We start from the raw sequence: 25,527 nt of genomic DNA, 5'->3' as shown, positions 1-25,527 counted from the left end.
TTAATAAGACACTCTATATTGGCTGTCAAATCAGTGCCTTATTACATATAGGTACATTATTATTTCATCTAATCATCTCCAGAACTCTTTAATGTACACCAGAAAAAGAGGAATCTGATTCAGTGGGTTAAGGATAACCTAACCATTGCTCAGAGTCACAGAGCAAGCCATGATCGTAATAACAGTATGTCCAGAACTTGTGCTCCTTCCACAAAGGAACAGAACACAGAGGGGGGCGGATTCCATTAAAATAGGATTATATCTCAAACCTACAAAGAAGTCCTGCTATCTTGATTTTCAAAGTAAACTGACTTTAAAAAAGTGTTTAATGCACACTAGTCTTATTAAAGTGTATCAGTAATGTCATTATGAATTATATGTATTTAAAATAATTGGTAATGGGCAATATGAGTACTTTCCAATTTCCTAAAACAATCATATCTCTTCACAGATATCTCTCATATTCCTGATGAGAGTGATGGCGTAAAGAAATCTGTTTTTCTTATACACACTATAAACTAAAAAACAAAAATAAATAAGACACTTGTAACTATATAATTCAAGACTTTAAGAAAATATATTTTATCAATTTTACTTATCAAAATTAAAATGTTAAATATTAGAAAAATCACATTTAAATGTCCACATTTTGGCATATTTCATTTATTCATTCAACACACACTTATGCTGGTTCTAAACTGTATAAAATACATCTTGTGACTAGTTTGTTATTACAGACAAGGAAGAAAGGAGGAAAAATCAAGTAAACGTCAGAATGGAAGGAGAAAAGATAAAAAACAGAGAAATTTTACAGACTGCCAACCACAATTTTTGTAGCTTTACAACTACATAATACAAATACAGAAAAATTCATTCATTCACTCAACAAACAACAAAAAACTACTGAAAAGTCGACAATGCTAGCAACTGGGTATACAATGACAGAAAATAGTAGTACTTGCCTTAAGTTGCTTAAAATTAAGTTGGTTAGCAAAGGAAACTACCAAAACATCAAAAGGCAGAATACTGAATGGGAAAATATATTTGTAAATGATATATCTGATGAAGAGTTAATACGCAAAATATACAAAGAACTCATACAACTCAACATCAAAAACAAAAAACTTGATTGAAAAATAAGCAGAGGATCTAAATAGACATTTCTTCAAAATAGACACAGATGGCCAACAGGTACGTGAAAAAGAGCTCAACATCACTGCAAATCAAAACCACCATCATGAGCTTTTCACACCATTAGAATGGATATTATCAAAAAGACAAGAAGTAACAAGTGCTGACGAGGGTGCGAAGAAAAAGGACCCCTGTGCACTGTTGGTGAGAATGTAAATCAGTGCAACCACTATGAAAAACAGTATGGAGGTTGCTCAAAAAATTAAAAAAAGAACTACTATATGATCCAGTAATCCACTTCATGGTATTTATCCAAAGAAAACAAAACACTAACTCAAAAAGATATAGGCACCCACATGTTCACTGCAGCATTGTTTACAATAGCCAAGATAAGGAAGCAACCTAAGTATCCACCCATAAGTGAACGGGGAAAGAAGTTGGTTTATACCTACACACACACACGCGCGCACACGCAATGGTACCTCATTCAGCCATAAAAAATTACATCTTGCCATATGCAACAATATGGATAAATCTAGAGGGTATTATGCTAAGTAAGTCAGGCAAATACCATATGACTTCACATATGGAATCTAGAAGGGCAGGGTGTGGGGTGGTGGGGTAAAGAAGTGAAGGGAATTAACCTCCATGTATAAAATACATAAGGCATGGAGATGTAATACATAAGGAATACGGTTAGTAATATTGTAATAACTTTGTATGTGGACAGATGGTTACTAGACTTTGTGATGATCACTTTAAAATGTATGTAAATGTCAAATCACTACACAGCATACCTGAAACATAATATTGTATATCAATTATATTTCAATATTAAAAAATCCTGCCCATTACCTCTCTCTAACAACAAAAAAAGTAAATAATCTACATTTACCTACTAAATATTAAACTGAATTACTTCAAAAGCATTATAAGTAGAAAATCTGATAAATTTCTGGGCTTTCTTCAGAACGTGTGTGCTTAATAATATAAGCACCACTGATATAATGTTGACAAAGCTGCATGGTTCAATAGAAAGTCCAGAGGTATAAAGTTTCATATACATGGGGCAAGAAGCCTACCTCCATCACTTAATTGGCTTTTTTACCATAGGCAAGTCATTTATTAACTGAAATAAAGATAACAAAAATTACCTTTCATGGTTGTTGAAAAGATTAAATAATGTCAACTGTAAAGTAAATAGCACAACAATACCAGTTAAAAAAACATGTCCTCAATAACTATTAGCTGTCACATTCAAATACATTTCAAATATTGTGAAAACAGAACACCAAAAGCCTGGAATGGTCACTTTGTTTTATATTTTACTCTTCGCTAGAAAAATTAATACATTGACTTATAATTTCCTAGTAAAGATTAGTGTATTCACTTCCCTGGTAGCTCAGATAGTAAAAAAATTTGTCTGCAATACGGGAGATCCAGGTTCGGGAGACCCAGGTTCAATTTCTGAGTCGGGAAGATCCCCTGGAGAAGGAAATGGCAACCCACTCCAGTATTCTTGCCTGGAAAATCCCATGGACAGAGGAGCCTGAAGGGCTACAGTTCATGGGGGTTGCAAAGAGTTGGACACGACTGAGCAACTAACACACATACACACACACACACACACACACACACATTAATGTATTCAGCTTCTAATTCTCTAATAATTCTTATTTATCTGAGAATTTGATAAAAATGATGAACTTCTTCCTCCCCAAATACCACACAGTATTTTGCATCAATTTAGGGACATTAACAGGTTATGTGAAAGCTAGATTAAAAACTATATCTAGTTTTCTAAAATAAAACTAATTCAAATTGAATAAAATTAAAAATTCAGTTCTTCAGTTGTACCGGCCATATTTCAAGTGCACAATAGCCACAGGGGGCTAGTGGCTATTGGATACATGGATATAAAACATTTCCATCATCCCAGAAACTTCTACCAGAGCTGTTCTAGAGTATTAAAATAGTATGATGAGTAAAACTATTTTTCTCTAAGTTTGTTTTGTTTCATAAGATATCTAGATACCACTCTTTGTGGCAGATTCCCAAGAGGGTAGAGGCTGTGAATATTTTGCCTACAAACTAGGGTCCAGCAAATAAGAAGCACTGAATAGGTATCTAATAGATGACATTTTAATTTTGTTTTGATTATATTAATCTAGCAAAAATTGACTAAGCTGGTAAAGACCAGAGCTGACAGCTGTGACTATGAGTCTATAAATAGCTAAAATTTTTTCTAAGTAGCAGCTCAGCTTATAAGTACTACCAACTGACTCCTTAAGCCAATGAGGGCTCCTTATGCTGACTTTAAATCTTTTGAATGATACATTTTGGCTAGATTACTTGAGCAAAAATTTAAGAGCTGTCCATAGCCTATTCCATTGAAGAACAGAAAAAACACATACTTACAGCTAATTATTTTTCATTATTCCTATGTGGGTTTTTCCTAGATAGAGAAATTAGGTAACTTATTTTTAAATAGTATGTATATATTCACACAGTCATTTTTAACAAATGAAACATTTTTAAAGTTTACCAAAGTTTTATAACTTAAGAGATTATGGCATTAAGATTTTAGAAAACTGCTTTCCTTTTAACATATCTTGAAATCAAGAAAAAGTTGCTGCTATACACAGAACAGTAAAAAGTCTAATAATAACTTTGCACTTACACTGACACATTTTTTCTAACGGTATATTCATCCAAATCGTCATCAGAGCTGCTATCAGTTGCATCAGAATCCAGACCCTCTTCAACATGAGACAACAGCCCTGTAGCAGACAGTGCAAATCTTCGGATTTCTGCAGCCGTACACTGTGCAAAGCCATTTTTTGTGTCATTCCACAATTTAGTCTCTGCAGTCAATATGTTGATGTCTGGCTTAATTTCAGTGCATTTAAGTAAACTGTTATCCAAAATTGTGGTAGGTTCATGAAAAACCTTTACTTTGGGGAACTGATGTTTCATAGAAAATTTCATCTGTTGACCATAGTGTTTAACAACATGCTTTGCCAGGAGCATCTGCAAATGTTTCTGAGTTCTTCTAGCCTGGCTAAGTAAAATTTTCTGTTTACTTACACACTGAAGTAAGCGAGCATTCACTTCCTCCTCCTTTTCAGCAGCTGAGGAACTAATAGGCACATATGAGGGGTCAGGTCCAATTTTGTTTTGAGCACGGTGCAATAAACCCTTTTTAATCTCACCACCACTAACTTTATCCAAAAGTGCATTCTTTTGGTACCATTTACAGTTTTTCAGTTGTACTTTATCTACATTAGTGTCTTTGGTTACATTTGAATCCAAAATAATTTGTACATCTGTCACGCATGGACTTGTGGTATCTGACAGAGGTTCCTTTTTGATGAACTCCTCAGAACGAGAATGACAGATTTTACTGAGCTGAATATTGCCACCATTACACAGTATGTTTTTCAGCTTATTGCAGTTGGGTTCCCCTAATTTCTTTTGTTTATAATTCTCATTGTATTTATTTAACGTAGTGTTAGAACTCATTAAAAGAACTGTCTGGTAATGTTTTGAAGACTGAGGGGAGCCAAAATGTTTTAAATTCACAAAATTAGTGTTAAGAGTAGGTTCAGGAGTTGGAAATCCCAGCATTTGAGAGAAAGTGTCTCCTTTTAGCTTTTCATCTACAGTTCTTGGACTTTCCACGCATAGCATCTTGTCCGATTCCATGGTACTTGATAAAGATGAAAAGCAGATACCCTTTGTTGCTGCCTCCCTCAGAGCCGGGGTCATGGCGAATCCTGCAGATAATTACTGGAAACCTAAAACAATGTAAAAATAAAAGATCAAATATCAAGAAAAAAGTTTTCTGCTTATACTATTACCAAGGGCAACACTTTCAATGTCTCTGGTTAAAAAGTGAATGGAACCAAACTCTTTCTTAATTTGCCAACTCCTAACATTATCTCCGCTCTTTGCTAGTTCATAAGGAATAATAAGGATTATTCTTCACTCTGACTATAGTCCTACTACCCAAAACTCCAATGAAAGATGTATTGTACCTAGTACATAAGAGACAAATATTTGTGAATGCAATTATACCTCAAGATTTCATTTTTTTTACAATGATTAGTGATAGTCAAAAGAAAAAAAAAAATCCATCCTGGGATTCATACTTGAAAATGTGAATTGATTCCACATTTCCAAACAAAAATATAATTTTTATAAAATATAACTGCTCAAAATTTTCATTTCTCAATTTAAACTTCATAATTTGAACAGTATTAATAACTAAAACATAGAACTGAACTACAAATAAAAAAGTATATAATTGGAAATTCCCTGGTGGTCCAGTGGCTAGAACTTGGTGTTGTCACTGCCAGGGCCTGGGTTCAATCTCTGCTCAGGGAATTAAGATCCTGCAAGCCTCGTGGCACAGCCAAAAGAAAAAAAAGGTATATTATTTCACAGGTGCATAAAATAATGTGGTAGTGAAAACGAGCCTAATCAGCGATATGAAAATTTTTTTTCTAAAAAAAGTCTGCAATCATTATTTTCTTTTCACAAATGGATATTCATCAATTATCATTACAGAAGCTCTTACTCCTGCCTGAAAACATAGTGGGGAATATAACAGATGATATTCCCATAATTAAACAAATTCCATATTATTTTATCAAAGGAAAAAGTATAAAATTACATATTCTGACATAAAAAAGGTAATTTAGTACTATTAAAAATTATGAAGATTAAAGAGTTAGTGAAAACATTTTATATAATTAACAATCACACATATTTGAAGATACTTTGTAACTATAACACTATAATTTCTGTCTCAAAACACATGACAGTTAGTAGCCATTTAAATAGCCAAATTCACATAAGCTAAGTCCCTGGACTTAGCTGTAACTCTAGATCCTTCATTCTTGTTTAAAAACACAAAACCAAAATCATATTCTCTGCAAAGACTAACAAGAATTATCAAAAGGGAAAAAAAGGCACAAAATGTCTATGAAATTAGAATAAAAATCTATACACAGGGTTAAAAGTGACAGACTAGGAGAAGATATCTGCAACATATATCAACAAAGGATTAGTATCCAGAATACATAAAGAACTCCTAGAAATGAGCAAAAGTTACAAGTCAGATACTTCAGAGATGATGACATCCAAATGGTCATTAAACATATACTCAATCTTACCAGTAATAAAGCAAATGTAGATTAATAAAGCAAGAGATGAGTTTTCTAATCAAATTGAAAAGAGAGTTTTAAGTCTGAAAATATCACTTACCATGGGAATGTGGGTAAATAAGACTTCTTACATCTATCTGAACCCTAATTTGATGCTAATTTGACAATAATGTGGAAAGGTGCACAAGAGATCAGAGTTTGTATGAGAAAACCACTCTTTCAAAGTAACCTACATATCTAACAATAAGAGAATGGACATTAAAACAGGAAGGAATGCTAGATAGTGGTTAAAAAATGAATGACCTAGATCTATACGTATCAATATGGACAAACCTCAAAAACAAAATAAGTTTTAAAAAAATGGTGCAGTGGTGATGGTTTAATCGTTCAGTCATGTCCAAGTCTTTGCAATCCAATGGACTGTAGCCCACAGGCTCCTCTGTCCATGAGATTCCTCAGACAAGAACACTGGAGTGGTTGCCATTTCCTTCTCCAGGGGGATCTTCCCGACCCAGGGGTTGAACCCAAGTCTCCTGCATTGCAGGCAGATTCTTTATCGACTGAGCTATGAGGGAAGCCCATACTATGGTATGATATAAATAAAATACAAACACAAAACCATACCATATTTATGTATATATAGACGTGTGTGTTTATGTGTTTACAAGAACAAAAGAGGGACCAGAAAAATACCCACCAAAACTGTAACAGTAGTCAGGTAAGTTGCATGAAACAGAACTAAGAGTGCTGTTTTAAGATAAGCTGAATTTTAACTATAATATTTTCTTACTTAGGGGAAAGAGATTAAGTGAAAAATGAACAAATGTTAATGGTTGCTAATTCTGTGTGATAAAAATATTTGCTTTTTATATTTTGCTGTTCAATGTCTCAAAAAACAGATTTCTGTATAATTCTGTCTCAAAATTTATATACTTGTATATGTCTCAAAAATGATAAGTCCTATTTATAAAAGATTTTCAATTTTTCCAAATGCAAAACAAATAGGAAAAAAATAACCAGAATATTGGGTTTTCTTTTTAAAAACATATTTTGCACTTTTATGAAAAACAGAAAAATATTAAAAAAGCTAGCACTGGGAAATTTTTTTTCAAGACTCAATCTGTCACTTAATGCAATGACCATAACTTAGCACTGGGAAATTTTTTTTCAAGATTTAACATGTCACTTAATGCAATGACCATAACTTCTAATTTATAGATATCAACAATAGTGTTTAGATAATTACATTGCTCTCTGAGGGAAACTGCCTTAATCACAGTTCTGAGGTAGTTATACTCAAAAGATACTATACTCTATCCCCTCCTTACCCACATTCTCTCCTTTAGAAATTTGAAAAGGGTGCCAAGTATGTAATCAAAGTGGTGGGCAGGAGGGACATGGGTGAAATAACGAAAAGCAGTGGATTTCTTATGCCCTGGATAAACTAGAGATAAAGGAAAACTAAAAACTGAGCAGAAAATGATACACAGATATCTAGATAAGAACTAGAGTTGACAGAAAAAAGAGAAAAAGAAATGTAGACATTGAGAGTGGCTAAGAAACATTTATGGTAGAGAACTAGAATAAAGCATACACACAAAAAACTCTGGTAAGATCTCTACGGCTTACTTGGCGTGATAGGCAGTTTCTAAAATGATCTTAATAATCCCAGTTTCCTGGTATTCATGTCTTTGTGTAATCCTTTCTTCTTGAGTGTGGACTGGATTTAGTGACATTTTTTTCTAGCAAATAGAATGCAAAAGAGATAATGGGATGCCACTCTTAAAATTAGGTTACAAAGAGACCGTGGCTTCCGTCTTGTCATCCCCTCATGCACTAAAGAACACTAACTGCCACACTGTGACCTGGGAAGACTCTTATGGCAAAGAATACTGACTTCAGCCAATAGACGGCAGTGACCTGAAGCCTGACAACTGTCATGCCAGTGACCTGAGAAGCAGGTCCTTCCTCACTCCAGCCTGCGGGGGCCTGGAGCTCGAACACCTTGACTGCAGCCTTGTGCAACACCTTGAGCCAGAGGCACTCAGCGAAGCCGTGCCTAGATTCTTGACCCACAGAAACTGTGAAATAAATGTTTTCAACCATAAAATTATGGATTAATGTGCTACACGCTACGTTAGTTCAGTTCAGTTGCTCAATCATGTCCAACTCTTTGCAACCCCACGGACTGCAGCATGCCAGGCCTCCCTGTCCATCACCACTCCCGGAGGTTACTCAAACTCATGTCCATTGAGTCGGTGATACCATCCAACCATCTCATCCTCTGTCGTCCCCTTCTCCTCCTGCCTTTAGTCTTTCCCAGCATCAGGGTCTTTTCAAATGAGTCAGTTCTTCACATCAGGTGGCCAAAGTATTGGAGTTTCAGCTCCAGCATCAGTCCTTCCAATGAATATTCAGGATTGATTTCCTTTAGGATGGACTGGTTAGATCTCCATGCAGTCCAAGGGACTCTCCACAACCACAGTTCAAAAGCATCAACTCTTTGGCACTCAGCTTTCTTTATAGTCCAACTCTCACAGCCATACATGACAACTGGAAAAACCATAGCCTTAACTAGATGGACCTTTGTTGGCAAAGTAATGTCTGCTTTTTAATATGCTGTCTAGGTTGGTCGTAACTTTCCTTCCAAGGAGTGAGCATCTTTTTTTTTTTTTTTTTTTTTAGGAGTGAGCATCTTTTAATTTCATGGCTGCAGTCACCATCTGCAGTGATTTTGGAGCCCAAAAAAATAAAGTCAGCCAGTGTTTTCACTGTTTCTCCATCTATATGCCATGAAGTGATGGGACTGGATGCCATGATCTTAGTCTTCTGAATGCTGAGCTTTAAGTCAACTTTTTCACACTCCTCTTTCACTTTCATTAAGAGGCTCTTTAGTTCTTCACTTTCTGCCATAATGGTGGTATCATCTGCATGTTATTGATACTTCTCCGGGCAATTCTGATTCCAGCTTGTGCTTCATCCAGCCTGGCATTTCTCATGATGTACTCTGCATATAAGTTAAGTAAGCACGGTGACAAAATACAGCCTTGATGTACTTCTTTTCCTATTTGGAACCATTCTGTTGTTCCACGTCCAGTTCTAACTGTTGCTTCCTGACCTGCGATTTCTCAAGAGGCAGGTCAGGTGGTCTGGTATTCCCATTGCTTTCAGAATTTTCCACAGTTTATTGTGACCCACACAGTCAAAGGCTTTGGCATAGTCAATAAAGCAGAAATAGATGCTTTCCTGGAACTCTCTTGCTTTTTCGATGATCCAGCGGATGTTGGCAATTTGATCTCTGGTTCCTTTGCCTTTTCTAAATTCAGCTTGAACATCCGGAAGTTCACATTTCACGAATTGCTGAAGCCTGGCTTGGAGAATTTTGAACATTACTTCGCTAGCGTGTGAGATGAGTGCAATTGTGCAGTAGTTTGAGCATTCTTTGGCATTGCCTTTCTTCGGGATTAGAGTGAAAACAGACCTTTTCCAGTCCTGTGGCCACTGCTGAGTGTTCCAAATTTGTTGGCATATTGAGTGCAACACTTTCACAGCATCATCTTTTAGGATTTGAAATAGCTCAACTGGAGTTCCATCACCTCCACTAGCTTTGTTCATAGTGAGGCTTCCTAAGGCCCACTTGACTTCACTTTCCATGTCTGGCTCTAGGTGAGTGATCACACCATTGTGATTATCTGGGTCATGAAGATCTTTTCTGTACAGTTCTGGGTATTCTTGCCACCTCTTCTTAATATCTTCTGCTTCTGTTAGGTCCATACCATTTCTGTCCTTTATTGAGCCCATCTGTGCATGAAATGTTCCCTTGCTATCTCTAATTTTCTTGAAGAGAGCTCTAGTCTTTCCCATTCTACTGTTTTCCTCTATTTCTTTGCACTGATCTCTGAGGAAGGTTTTCTTATCTCCCCTTGCTATTCTTTGGAACTCTGCATTCAAATGGCTGTATCTTTCCTTTTCTCCTGTGCTTTTAGCTTCTCTTCTTTTCACAACTATTTGTAAAGCCTCCTCAGACAGCCATTTTGCTTTTTTCCATTTCTTTTTCTTGGGGATGGTCTTGCTCCCTATTTCCTGTATAATGTCACAAACCTCTGTCCATAGTTCATCAGGCACTCTGTCTATCAGATCTAGTCCCTTAAATCTATTTCTAACTTTCACTGTATAATCATTAGCAATTTGATTTAGGTCATACCTGAATGGTCTAGTGGTTTTCCCTACTTTCTTCAACTTAAGTCTGAATTTGGCAATAAGGAGTTCATGATCTAAGCCATAGTCAGTTCCTGGTCTTGTTTTTGCTGACTGTATAGAGCTTCTCCATCTCTGGCTGCAAAGAATATAATCAATCTGATTTCGGTGTTGGCCATCTGGTGATGTCCATGTGTAGAGTCTTCTCTTGTGTTGTTGGAAGAGGGTGCTTGCTATGACCAGTGCATTCTTCTGGCAAAACTCTTTGCCCCATTTCATTCTGTACTCCAAGGCCAAATTTGCCCATTACTCCAGGTGTTTCTTGATTTCCTACTTTTGCATTCCAGTCCCCTATAATGAAAAGGACATCATTTTTGGGTGTTAGTTCTAGACCGTCAGTAGGTCTCCATAGAACTGTTCAACTTCAGCTACTTCAGTTGGGGCATAGACTTGGATTACCATGATATTAAATGGTTTGCCTTGGAAACGAACAGAGATCATACTGTCGTTTTTGATACTGCATCCAAGTACTGCATTTTGGACCCTTTTGTTGTCTATGATGGCTACTCCATTTCTTCTAAGGGATTCTTGCCCACAGTGGTAGATATAATGGTCATCGGAGTTAAATTCACCCATTCCAGCCCATTTAGTTCACTGATTCCTAAAATGTCGATGTTCTCTTGCCATCTCTTGTTTGAGCACTTCCAATTTGCCTTGATTCATGGACCTTACATTCTAGGTTCCTACGCAATATTGCTCTTTACAGCATCAGACCTTGCTTCCATCACCATTCACATCCACAACTAGGTGTTGTTTTTGTTTTGGCTCCATCTCTTTGGTGTGCTACATAGCAAAACATAATTAATGCACTTGGGTTTAAAGACTTGGGGATTTTGGACTCTGGAAGGTCTAGCCATATCACAGTTCCTGTTCTAGTATTTCCATTAAGTTTTTCTGTATTCCAGTCTCAAGTGAATCCTTATAGAACAAAAACAAAAAACAAAACCCTAGCCTGAAAGTCTCTCTACTTTGCAACCAAGAGAACTTCACAAAAATAGCTATGTCTCCTATAATTAAAAAAAGGTTAAACTATGTTCATGTAGTTTTAGTGTAAGACACAAGTCCATTTATTCCAACTTTTTAATTAAACATATAATCATTATGCATAATAATGTTTACTGAGCATTCTAAACTCTATCACTTCTAACTACCTGCATATGACATAAGCAACTACACTTATTACTAACATTTCAACTGCTTGAACTTTTTACTATTTTGTTAACTACTCTGTCTTCAACATGCAAAAGTATCTGAGATATAGCAGATACTCAATAAATAGTTGGTTAAAAAAAAAGTGGTTGCTTATACTTAAAATCCAAACTTGTTCTTATCACAGCCTACAAAGTTCTTCACTATCAAGTCCCCGACTACTTCGCCTCCTAGTAACTTTCTCCACAGGTTGCTACATTCCATAAACACTGGCCTCTGTGCTATTCTTGAAACACACCAAACAAGTCCTTGCTTCAGAGACTTCATATTTGCAATTCTCTCAGTATGGAACAATTTTCCACATATAAGATGGCTGGCTCCCTCACTTCATTCATGTTTCTGCTCTAAAGTCACCTCCTCAGAGAGCCCTACCTTAACTAATTGTTTAAAATAGCCCTAGCACCTCATTTCATGATTCTCCATTCCCCTACACTGTTATATTGAGCCTCAGAACACTAATATCAGAACCTGACATCTATTACATTCTAGGAAATAATATAATTCAAGGGCAGAACTCAGTTTTGTTCAATGTTCTAATCTGCAGCACTTAAAACAATGTCTGGTACACAATAATTGTCAGATATTTGTTGGCTGAATAAACAGTCATAATTTTTAAAGGTATTCCAGAACTTATGTAGTAGCAACGTCTATTTCAGTTATCATTTTTAAAATAAAATTAATCATTGAAATCCACCATATCAAAAGACTAAAGAAAAAAAATAAAAAGCATTTGACAAAATCTAGTGTCTGTTCATAATCAGGAAAAAAACTCAGCAAACCAGGAAAAAGAGGGAAATTGCTTAACCTGATAAGGAACATTACACAAAAGCCTAGCGACAACTTCATGGTTATGATGAAAGACTGAATATTTTCATTGTTAAGACTGGGAATGAGGCAAAGTGTCTGTTCTCATTACTCCTATTCATCATCACATTGGAGGTCCTAATCAGTGGGACAGAAGAAGAAACAAGAGTCACGTATATCTGGAAAGTAAAACTGTGTCTACTCACTGATGACATGATTTTCTACATAGAAAATTCCACACACACATGATCACTCAGTTGTGTCTGACTCTTTGTAACTCTATGAACCATAGCCCCACCAGGCTCCTCTGTTCATGGGATTTCCCAAGCAAGGGTACTGGAGTGGGTAGCCATTTCCTTCTCCAGGGAATCTTCTTGACCCAGGGATTGAACCTCTGTCTCCTACATTGCAGGCAGATTCTTTACCACTGAGCCACCTGGAAAGTCCTAAAAGAATCTATAAAAAAGCTCCTAGATCTAATGTGCTTACTAAGGTAGCAGATAAAAAAGTCAACACACAAAAATCACTTTTATTTCTAAATATTGGAAATGGAAAAAAAAAAAAAACAGAAATAGAAAATTTTAAAACAGTATTAAGTTCAATAGTTTAAAAATATGAAATACTGAGGTGTCAATCTAACAAAAAATGTGCAGGATCTACACACTAGAAAAAACCACCACCACTTCAGAGTAAATCATGTCAAATGCTGGGCTGGATGAATCACAAGCTGGAATGAAGACTGCCAGGAGAAATATCAATAGCCTCAGATATGCAGATGACACCACTCTAATGGCAGAAAGTGAAGAAGAAATAAAGAACCTCTTGATGAGGGTGAAAGAGGAGAGTAAAAAGCTGGCCTAAAACTCAAAAAACTAAGATCACAGCATCCAGTCCCATCACTTCATGGCAAATAAGATGGGGAAACAATGGAAACAGGGACAGACTTTATTTTTTTGGGCTCCAAAATCACTGCAGATGGTGACTGCAGCCATGAAATTAAGACGTTTGCTCCTTGGAAGAGAAGCTATGATAAACCTAGACAGCGTATTAAAAAGGAGAGACATCACTTTGCTGACAAAGGTGCATATAGTCAAAGCTACGGTTTTTCTAGTAGTCATGTATGGATGTGAGAGCTGGAAAATAAAGAACACCGAGCACTGAAGAATCGATGCTTTCTTATTGTGGTGTTGGAAAAGACTCTTGAGAATCCCTTAGACAGCAAGGAGATCAAACCAGTCAATCCTAAAGGAAATCAACCCTGAGTATTCGTTGGAAGGACTGATGCTGAAGCTCCAATACTTTGGTCATCTGATGCGAAGAGCCAATTCGTTGGAAAAGACACAGATGCTGAGAAAGACTGTGGGCAGGAGGAGATCAGGATGACAGAGGATGAGATGGTATCACCGATTCAAAGGACATGAGTTTGAGCAAACTCCGGGAGACAGTGAAGGACAGGGAAGTCTGGTGTGCTGCAGTCCATGGGGTCCACGTCAGACACAACTAGCGTCTGAACAATAAGATTTAAATAAATGGCGTGACACATTGTGCTCATGGATTAATTATTCAATATTGTTGCAATGTTAATTCTCCTTAAACTGATATATAGACTTAACACAATCCCAGTCAAAATCTTGGCAGGAATTTTGTTAATATCAATAAGCTGATTCAAAAATTTGTATGGAGCATTTCCCAGATGGTCCAGTGGTAAGGAGTCTGCTTGCCAATGCAGGAGACACAGGTTTGAGTCCTGGTCGGGACAGATTCCACATACTGCAGAGCAACTAAGCCCACAAGCCACAGCTACTCAGCCTGTGCGCTGCAACTGCTGAAGTTCACATGCCTGGAGCCCATGAGCCCATCCAACAAGAAATGCCACCATGATGACAAGCTCATGCAAAGCAATGAAGAGTAGCCCATGTGCAGCAAGTAAAGACCCCATGCAGCCAAAAGTAAATATCAACACATTTTTAAAAATTTGTATGGAAACAGAAAGGAACTAGAATAGCCAAAACAAGAACGAAGCTAAAGGACTCATAATGCCTATTTACTTTGGTCAAAATAAGCATGAATTGGCCAAAAATGAACACAGATCAATGGGGGGAAATAAAAAAGAAAGCTGTTAAGTAGACCCACAGGTATACAGTCAATTGATTTCTGACAAAGATGTAATGGCACTTCAATGCTGAAAGACAGCTTTTAAACAAATGCTTCTGGAACAATAAGGTACCTATCTGCAAAATTCTGAGCTTTAACCCATACCTCCTCCCTTATACAAAAACAGTCACATACATCAGAATGGACAGACCTAAATGTAAAACTTAAAGCCATAAAATGTCTAGAAAAAAATGGGAGAAAATCTTTGTGATATTGGGTTGGGCAAAGTTTGTTTTTTTTTTTTTTTTAAACTATGACACAGAAACATTCATAAGAGAAAAAACTGGTAATTTGGACTTCCTCAAAATTAAAATAAACAATAAAACAAACATCTAACAACCATTTAAAACATAACAATTGAGGAGCCTTTGACATAAATATACAAAAGATTGTATGTCTAGGAATTAGCAGAGATCAGATGTGCATACTCCTAAAAGTCACTGAGTTTACCATTCAGGTTAACTGAGAAAAATGGTTTCAACTATTATACAGTTTTAAATTGTAAGCATTTTCAACCGTGTATTATTTGATCTTATGCATAACAGACAACTGTTTAGAGGCAGAGCACATGAAGAACACTGATTTGAGAGCATAAAATAATAATTCTGCCAGTTCACCTCACAATATCTTCACTAGTTCCATAAACTGTATTCCACATGATCAAAATTATTTTATCTAAAAGGTATCTCCAGTATTTTGGAAGCCAATTTAAGACACTGAGAATAACTACAAGTAAGACTACCTGGTTTTTCATTTGAGTATAAATCCATCCATACCACAACAAGTTATTTATATAGAAGTGCTTGTGACTGGCAAATGAAAACCTATTTCATCTTTTAAAAACAAAACATTTCCAAAAAAACATGGAAATTAACCAGTTGACCTTTTAAAGGCTGAAAGTGAAGAAATTTATTTTTTCTCAGAAATATAGTTTTGTTTATTTCTGGTGGAAGCTGCATTTTATTTTTTTGTTGTTTAATCGCTAAGTCGTGTCAGATTCTTTTGCAACCCCAAGGACTGTAGCCCACCAGGCTCCTCTGTCTATGGGATTTTCCAGACAAGAATACTGGAATGGGTTGCCATTTCCTTCTCCAGGTGATCTTCCCAAACCCAGGGACTGAATCCACATCTCCTGCATTGCAGGCAGATTCTTTACCACCGAGCCACCAGGGAAACCCACCTTCATTAAATGTATATTTGATCTAAGATCAAACATTAAACTATTCAGTTAACACACACAATGAGAAGCATGTTAAGAGACACTATGTTAGGTACTAGAAAGATGGTAGTGAGCATGAAAAGTAAGGTTTCTATTCTTACAGAGCTTACATTTTATCCAGCAAATAGTAGACAGAGAATACACAAATAAGAAAATAAAAAGATAAGAAGTAAATAGGGGTCTCATTGTTTTTATAAAAATCAAAGTAGAGTAATAGAGTATCACTATACTTAGACTGCAAGGAGATCCAATCAGTCCATCCTAAAGGAGATCAGTCCTGGGTGTTTATTGGAAGGACTGATGCTGAAGCTGAAACTCCAATACTTTGGAGACCTCAAAAGAATTGAAAAGAATTGGAAATTGCAAAGAACTGACTCATTGGAAAAGACTCTGATACTGGGAGGGATTGGGGGCAGGAGGAGAAGGGGACAACAGAGGATGAGATGGCTGGATGGCATCACCGACTCGATGGACATGAGTTTGAGTAAACTCCGGGAGTTGGTGATGGACAGGGAGGACTGGCGTGCTGCGATTCATGGGGTCGCAAAGAGTCGGACACGACTGAGCGACTGAACTGAACTGCTGTTGCAGTAGGAGTTAATTTAGATTTGGAGATGAAGGAAGTCTCTTGATGACATCTGCTCTAAGACTAGAAATGACTAAAATCTAACCAAGATTTCAAGTAAGAGCTTTCCAAGGAAAAAAGACAATTCATAAAAACCTTTAAAACAGGAATAAATTTGGTGTGTTTAAAGAACAATTATAAACTTATCTAGAACATGAGCCAGAGAAAGGAGTCCAGGATCATGCCAGGGAGTTCACTCACATTTATCTGAACAAAGGAAGAGACATTACAAAGGAGAAAGAACCCTAAAAGAAAACTTAGAAAGTTCAGCTGGTGGGAATTCCCTGGCAGTCCAGGGATTAAGATTTTGACTTCCCAACGCAGGGAGTACAGGTTCAATCCCTGGTTGGGGAACTAAGATCCCACTTGCCATGTGGTCTGGCCAAAAAAAAGAAATGCTAGAGACTAACACCACCATAACTGAAATAAGAATGCCTTTGATGGACTCATTAGTAGACTGGACATGGCTCAGAAAAGATCTGAGCCTGAGGATATATCAACAGAAACTTACAAAATGAAAAGAGGATAGATGGTGGTGGGGGAGGGAGAGGTTGGGGGACGGGGACACATAAACAAGAATATCCAAGAACTGTGGGTCAACTAAAAAAGGTGTTAACATATACACGTAATGGGAACACTGAAAGTGAAGAGAAAAGAAATATTTGAAGCGATAATGACTGAGAATTCCTCCAAATTAATGTCAGACATAAAACCACAGATCCACAAAATTCAGAGAACACAAAGCAAGATAAACTCCAAAAGTAAATTATACAGCATAAGTCATTCAATACATGAAGCACTGTATTAAAGTACATAAAATTATAGATAATAGCCAACAGTATTTAGAATAATAGTTCATTAAAAATTTTTTATCACTAAAAATTCTTTATCATACATTTTTCCTACTAGAATGAAAGCCATATGAAAGCAGGATGTGAATGTTTTCATTCACTGCTCTATCGTAAAATATTGTTGGGTACATAGTAGGCCCTTAATAAATATTTCTTCAATAAACATCATCCAAAATAATAAAATCATTTAAAAATTTCAAGGGGACTTCCCTGGTGCTCCAGTGGCTAAGATTCTGCACTCCCAATGCAGGGGGCCCAGGCTTGATCCCTGGTCGGAAACTAAATCCTGGATGCCACAACTGAGAGTTCATGTGCTGCAACTAAAAGATCCTGCATGCCACAGAGATTTGGTGTGCCACAACTAAGACCCAGCGCAGCCAAATACAAAAACAACAAAAATTTCAGGGAAAGGGGTTCATAAGATACTTTACTGTGAAAAGAATCTCAAGGCTAGGAAATACTAGTATAGAGCATTGTTGTCCAATATAAATATGATGTGAGCTACACATGTAATTTAAAATGTGCAGACACATTTTAAAAAATAAAAAGAAACATGAACTTTTAACTTGTTACCCATTATATACAAAATATTATGACTTCAATCTGTCAGGATAAAAACATCCTTATGAGATATATTTTTTATGTGTGCTAAAACCTCAAAATATAGTGTTTATTTTACATTTAGCACAAAGTCTATATGGACTAGCCACATTTCAAGTGCTTAATAGCCACATGTGGTTAAGGATTACTGTACTAGACAGTATAAAGTATATAGTACCCCTAAAGTAAACATGAAACAACCATTAACTAAAACATTTCAGTTTCAAATCATAATAGCAGCTTAGGTTATACAAAAAGAATGCGAAATAGGCAAATCCTCAAAGGAGTTTTCCAAGCATCTTGATATTCTTATGAATATTCAGTTCCTAATTATGCAGATATTGGGTGGGAAAAACAGTATTTGGATCTTTCTTAAATCTAAGAAATTTGTTTCTAGTTGCTAAAATACTGTATTCTGTTTACTGTTGGCACCACTATCATCTTTGATATTTATTTTATATACACCCAAGATACTCAAGCAAAATAGGTTCCTTCTCTAAAAGGAATTTAGTCAGTCCATATATATAAGACTTCAAAGAATATGGAATGAGCAAAACTGAGAAAAAAAACAACTTCCTTAACCACAACATACAGAAACTAAAATAGTAATCTAACAGGATTTAAGAAGCAAGACTGCAAGAAATCTTATCACCCTTTGAAAGGTGATAAGAAAGCAACCAGATAAATTATTTTAACTATTGGTGGCTTAGACAGTAAAGAATCTGCTGGCAATTCAGGAGACCAGGGTTCAATCCCTGGGTCGGGAAGCTGCCCTGAAGAAGAGAATGACAACCCAGGCCAGTATTCTTGCCTGGAAAATTTCGTGGACAGAGGAGCCTTGAGGGCTACATTCCATGGGTCACAAAGAGTAGGACACGATTGAGTGACTAATACCTTCACACTTTCTCTTGAAGAAGCAATAGTTCTAGATAATCCAAAACTCAATTATATTTGCCGGGTGTGAACTTCGCTTTCATGTTTTTTACAAGAGTTTTCAACCTGCATTCCGAATTAAAATAAATAATAATCATTCCTTAGCACATCTGCAGCCCAGAAATTTTAGGCATAGTGAACAAAAAAACACACCAATCCACAGCAAAACTGTCACAAATAATCCACAATGCAAATAACCCTACAGCAAAAAGTCCAGATTTCAATAAACATTTTCTTAGAAGTATCATAAAAACTACCAACCAGAGACAACTTCAGTAAGACATGCCAAAGTTTATTTCTTTAAATTATAAGCATTTAAAAACTACAAAGAATAAAACAGTTTTTTCTTCCTGGTTACATTAAATTTATTATAAATAAAATCAAGTTACTCCCCAAAATTGGGGAGACTGTAAAGTTGGGTCTACAATTTAATCCAACATTCACTGTGAATTAAGGAAGAAGTCAGTTGTTCTGATATTCACATGACTACAAATAAAAAGTCTTGCCCTGTTGTCTCCAAAATGCTTCCATTAGTGACTTAAATCTTTAAGATTTATAAATCATATTTATGAAATTTATCATTAATTAAACACAATCTGATCCCTTGGACATCATGAGATATAGTAAATACTATCATTTTGTTGCTGTTTAGTCACTTAGTCACATTTGACTCTTGTGACCCCATAGTCTAACCCACCTTGCTTCTCTGCCCATGGGATTTTCCAGGCAAGAATACTGGAGTGGGTTGCCATTTCCCTCTCCTGTGGATCTTCCCAACTAGGGACTGATCTTCTACATTGGCAGGTAGATTCTTTATCACTAAGCTACCAGGGAAGCCCAATATCATCATGTCATCCCTCAAAAGCTGCATGTACATAGTGAGATAATTACATCAATAATTATTGAGTTGATCCTGACACTAGTAACCAGGTCTTTACAACTACTATTTAAGTATATGCAGGTCACATATACCAAATAAGTTTTGGCATTTGGGCTAAAGAAAATCAAAAGTTTGCCAATCTAGTCCATTTTCAGAGTTGAAACTAAAAATATAGACAATCTAAATAAGACCCACCCATCCTCCTGAGAATGAACATTAAAAATTAAAAACCAAATCTGATTTTCCAGCCCCTAAAATACTACTCCAGATTTGATTATGACTTACATTCTAGCATGCATATGTATATTCCATAAAGTCCATGGAAAATATATCAATATCTACCCCCTGATATTAAATGTATTCTCTCAACTGAAATCTGGATAATCCTAATTCTCTTTAATGCAACAATATAAGCTAGGAATAAAAGTAGCATGAAGAAAGCAGATTCATCCTCAAGTTATAAGAAAGTGAAAAAACTACCAACAGATAGAAGGGAGAACTCTGAGGCAGAGATAAACATTAAATTGTTTCCACACTTATAACTTTAATGTGTTTCATATAGTCAATCCATTATGGTAATAGTGAAGGAGTAGGAAAAAAGCATAACTTCTTTTAGGAAAATGTGAGCAGCTCTTTCAAACATTACTGAAATACAACGGAGCTAAATTTCCAAATTTGTAACTCATAATTTAAATTAAGTCAATTAAACCAATTAAGTCAATACAAGTAATGAGAAAGACTCTATATTGGTATAACTTTATTTCTGAAAAATACAGGAATTACTGGAAGGTGCAAATACAAAACACACTGCTGTGTTTTCAAGATTTCTTTATGCCACAAATGGGCATTTTCAATTTATAGCAGAAAGCACTGCAGTAATTGGCATGACCAAGGTACAGTTAGCTTAGTACTTTGTATTCAATAATGTTTATAGCTAGAACTCCTTCCACTTTGAAAACTATGCCTAAAAAGGAATTCTCTTTGAAGACTAAAGGAATTTAATTAAAGATAAAGCCACTTGGGTGGCCACATAACACATCAAACAGATCATACTTCAAACTTCAAGCAGAATTATAACTATTCAGTTACAAAAGTATGACTCATAGGAATATAAATGAAGAATCATGTTTTTTCTGTGTACATCAACTTAGATCCAGAAATTCATGTTAAAATTTAGCACTATCACATTTGCTCACTATATACATTTTAGCTTCAAATTAATTTCAGGTGGTTAAACACTGATCAATGACCTACTATCAAATAAAAACAAACTTTTAATTAAACAACATGCTTGACAATTCTTGATCTTAAAGGACCAGAAATAATAAAAGTTTATTAGAAATATAACAAAGCTTTAATATTATAAATGAATGCATTTTTCCCAATTCTGCAAGAGAACTGTCTCATTCATATAAGAAAAAAAAAGTGTTCCTAAAAACCTAAAAATATTATCAAGTATTTAAAAACTTTCACTATAAATTGTCCTCAGATTTCCATTACAGACTGTCTACAGGCAAGTACAATATCATTTTCTAACACTTGCTGATTTGTTTATTTCACATAGAATAACAAGCACAGTTCAGTGAAATCTCTTCAGAACATGTAAAAAGGAAAAAAAATCAAAACTTTTCAGAAATGAATACACCTTCCTTGCCTTTCTAAATCAAACATACTGAAAGTAAGACTGTATTGATGACTGAGGGTCATCACTAATGTACCATATTCCATTACAGTCCTTTAACATATTAATAGTAAGGACTTTATGGCTAGAGGTGTAACAGATGATATGTTTTAAAGTCAGTAAACTAGTTGCTAATTTCCTATTGACTGTCACTTCAGTTGGAGGCAGTTTCATTCCTTCATTGCTGATTGTAACCTGAAGAATCCAATCAATAATCTTCTACACCTGAAAGAAAGCTTTCGGCCTCTATCAACTAACACGGTACAGACAATGTAAAAAAAACAGGGAGAGAGACAAATAACTGAATTAAGTAAAAATTGCTCATAACAAATAAGATTTACGTGGTAGATTAAAGATAGGGTTTATTTTGTTTTTAGTTGCTAAGTCGTGTCCAAGTCTTTTGTGACCCCACCAACTATAGCCCACCAGGCTCCTCTGTCCATGGGATTTCCCAGGCAAGGATGCTGGAGTGGGTTGCCATTTCCTTTTCCAGAGAATCTTCCCAACCCAGGGACTGAACACAAGCTCCTCTATTGCAGGGAGATTCTTTGCCACTTTGCCACCAGGGAAGCCCCAGGTTAAAGGCAGTAAAAGATGTTATAGGCAATTCAGAGATCGGCTGTCAAGAGCATCTAAATAATGAAGCAAAGTAACTTCAGATACTAGGCTTTTTTCTTTTAAACACAAAAAGACTGGCTTTTTTCCTTTAAACACAGAAAAGGCTACAAGTGAATCTGGAACAATTAAAGTAAAATTTGTAATCGAATTCCACATGAGACAGCTGAATGAATTAAGGAAATAAAATAGTCTAAGTTATTATGATAAATGGCATCAAAACTGGATGGAGTTACTGGATAATGCAGCAGTTGCACAATGAGAAGTCACTGGGAGACAACAGACAGATCAAGAGGCCCCACCTGAACAGAGAAGTACTCAAAGTAACGAATAAAAAAATAAGAGTATATTGCCATAAAGTACTCCTAAACTAAGACAAAAAACCAAGATATAATTGCCTGAAAAGTTTCAGAAGATCAAAAAGATAAATATTAATTGTCAACTTGCAAGTGTTTATTAAGCATCCACTATGTAATCTGCAGTGTATCAAATATGAAATATATTCCTCTTCTACAAGGGGCTTGTAAGAAAATAAAACATATAACACAGACACATGAAAAAAAATTTACGCTAATGAAAGCAAGTTCTTTTATTGCTAATCCCAGATGATGAATAAAGATGTAATATGAGGCATGCTCATACACTAGATGAGTATTAAATACTCTGGAAGGTAATCTGGGGACATTACAAGAGCCTTAAAACACACACACTTCCACCAATAATTCCTCTTTTACAAATCTAGGAGAAATTTTTTCCCAAAGCTTTACATAAAAGGCTGTAGTCTCTATAGTGAAATTTATTTCAGCAAAACATTAGAAACATCCCAAACATCTGCCAACAGGAAAATTTTTAAATATGATAGTTATACGATATAACACTGAGCTGCCAAAAATAATTTTTTCAAAGACTAAGGACATGGAACAGTTTATGAGGTAAAGTTAAAAGACCACATAATCTTAGCTTTAGGAAAAATACGCAAATATTTATTGGAACATATAAATACAAATTATTTGTATTTTTATTATCTGCACCTGTTCTCTTTCTCCAAATTATTTTATAATAAGATTTAAAAACAAGCAATTATTATTTGAAAAGGTACATAACACATACACACAGAGTAAATGTTTAAAAAAAATAAATCAGTGCGATAGAACTGGCCTGGATTTAGAAAAAATTCATGGAAAAAAAAGTTAACCCAGAAGGACTGGGTAAAATAAGTAATGATTATCTAGATTAAAACTATGAGAAATGGTAGAAACCTTGACACTGATCTGATTAAGTGGAAAAAATGGGAGAATCAATGATAACAATTACAACAGATTTTAAAGACATTCAAGTATATGCTATTTCATCATTTATATTCTTCTAAGATGCTGGCTTTAAAAAAAACGGACTTCTGTTATAAAAACGCATTATCTGTCAATTTCTGTATGTGTAGTGTTGATAAAGATTATAAACACTTTTACTAACACAAAGCATTTGATTCTCGTAACAACCTCTTAAGGCAAGGACAGTATTACGAAACTATTTAGAAGACGAAACAGAATCGGAGAGGTTGTAACTTGCCCAAACAAGCTAGTTAAGAACTGGAAACAGCAGCGATCACTCACTGCTAAGCCTTTTTCAAGCAATCCACAGTCCAGAACACCAGGTTTTTTGCTAATGTTTAATTATTTTTAGAGCCACTTTTTCCTAGTCAAAAACACTGTCGATTTTGTCTACAGTAGTGGTAAATATCTTAGGTTTTGTTGCTAACAAACCTGCCCCATCCCGCGGTACTTAAAAAAAAAAAAAAAAAAATTCCCACTGACCCAAACTCAGCATGAAGTTAAGCAAACTGGTTAGGAAGGACGAAGGAAAGAGGAAAGAAACTATCCTCTTAAATCTCGCCAGTTGACCAAAGTTTGGATTATCAAAAAGTAAAGAGAGTAACTAACACCTGCTCACCCTAAACAGAAAAACCCGCGCAGCAAGAAAGACCAGCACAACCAAATATAAAAAAACAAAATTTTTTTTTAAGTAACATGCTTTCCACAGTTAAAAAAACAAACAAAATCTATCCCCGCAGACCGCTGATGCGAGGGGGAAAGAGTGAATCTGCACGGAGAAGAGTGAAAGCGGGCAATGAACGAACCAAATAGTACTGCTGAGTAAGAAACCACCACAAGAAGGTCCATCCAGTGCCTTTCCTCCCCATAAAGCTAGTCTCTTCCTTTCCAGTAGTTTAATAATCGGAACACAGTCATGTATTTCTTGCTACCAAACACCACACATCCTCAAATTTTCCGGCAATGCATCAATCCCTTCAGCACACAAACTTAGAAACAACCGTTCCTCAGCAATTCTCTAGATTCCCCTCCATCCCACGTAATTCTAAAGGCCAAATCAACATCTGCCTAGATAAAGTGGAAACAAGTAAAACAACGATCCCATCTAATGCAAACAGGTCCGCCCTCAGAGATTCCCCAAAACAGGCGTCACCACAACCGCACTCGGCGAGGCGCGGTCGCCGAAGCAAGGGGCGGACCCGGGAGACCACGTGTTCGGGCCTCTGCGCACGCGCCAGCCAAAACAAAAGGGAGGACGGCCAAGCCCCGCCCCTGCACCCACGTGACCAAGTCTAGATCCGCCCCTCCCCTCCCTCCACCCCTTACCTCCCCTTAGCTCTGCCAAAGCTGTTAGGTTTAGCCGTTTAAATTTGGCTGCGGTCCGACCCTACCCTAGAGCGCGATCCTGTGCCGGGACCCAGAGTCCAACAGCTCAGAAGATTCGGGGGGCGAAGGGGCTGCCGGTCGGTCGCCTGGCCCGCAAGTCCACCCAGCGGTCTTCTCCGCTCTCCCCTCCCCGCGGGGCCGCCGTCCCCAGCAGAGGAGACCCAACCCCCTCAAGCCCGCCGCTGAGACGCCGGCCACTCGCCTGCTGGGGTGCCCTGGCTCCCCTCCGCCGCCGCACCTTCGGTCCGGCCGTGGTGGGGGCTGCCGAGGTGATCTGTAGCTGCCCGCCCTCCTCCCCCCACCCGGGGCGCAGCTGACTCGTCTCCAGAGCGCGTCCCGCTCCCGCCCCGGCCGCCGCCGCCGCCGCGGTTTAACAGTCCGCCAGCTGCCCGCAGCTCCGGGCGGCTCGGGGGACGGAACCTTGCAGAGGTGGAGGGGCAGTGGGCGGGGCGCGGCGCCGGCCAATGACAGCGGGGGAGGGGCAGTGCCATGCAAATGAGCGCGGGTGGCGGGGAAACCCCGGCGGGATGCTGGGCAGGCAGAAGCGGCCAGGAGCGTTCTGGAAGTGGCTGGAGCGCTGGCGCCCGAATCCTGCTGCAGAGGCGCGGCCGCTCCCTTGGGGCGGGCTCCGCACTGCTCCTGCTTCCTCCTCACCGCGGTCCTCAGCCAGCCGGGAAAAACACGCA

General features: G+C 37.1%; 1 protein-coding gene across 5 annotated transcripts in view; it reads right to left on the bottom strand.

Moving 5' to 3' along the window:
• Window positions 1-25,200, bottom strand: part of KANSL1L (KAT8 regulatory NSL complex subunit 1 like) — a 123,686-nt gene extending 98,486 nt beyond the window's left edge. For 2 of the 5 annotated variants that reach the window (XM_043910171.1, XM_043910172.1), the window contains exons 1-2: window positions 7,929-8,514; window positions 3,812-4,928 (exon numbers count right to left, since the gene is read on the bottom strand). In XM_043910171.1, the coding sequence (XP_043766106.1) occupies window positions 3,812-4,899 (1,088 nt within the window). In that variant the 5' untranslated portion in view covers window positions 4,900-4,928; window positions 7,929-8,514. Of the gene's footprint in view, window positions 1-3,811; window positions 4,929-7,928; window positions 8,515-24,846; window positions 25,027-25,079 lie in introns of those variants that run through there. The other 3 variants (XM_043910170.1, XM_043910168.1, XM_043910167.1) reach the window with 3 other exon arrangements.
• Window positions 25,201-25,527: the final 327 nt, after the last annotated feature.

Source organism: Cervus elaphus, chromosome 8 (assembly GCF_910594005.1).
Source record: "Cervus elaphus chromosome 8, mCerEla1.1, whole genome shotgun sequence".
Classification (NCBI taxonomy): domain Eukaryota; kingdom Metazoa; phylum Chordata; class Mammalia; order Artiodactyla; family Cervidae; genus Cervus; species Cervus elaphus.
This window is presented reverse-complemented; position numbering and strand designations above follow the sequence as displayed.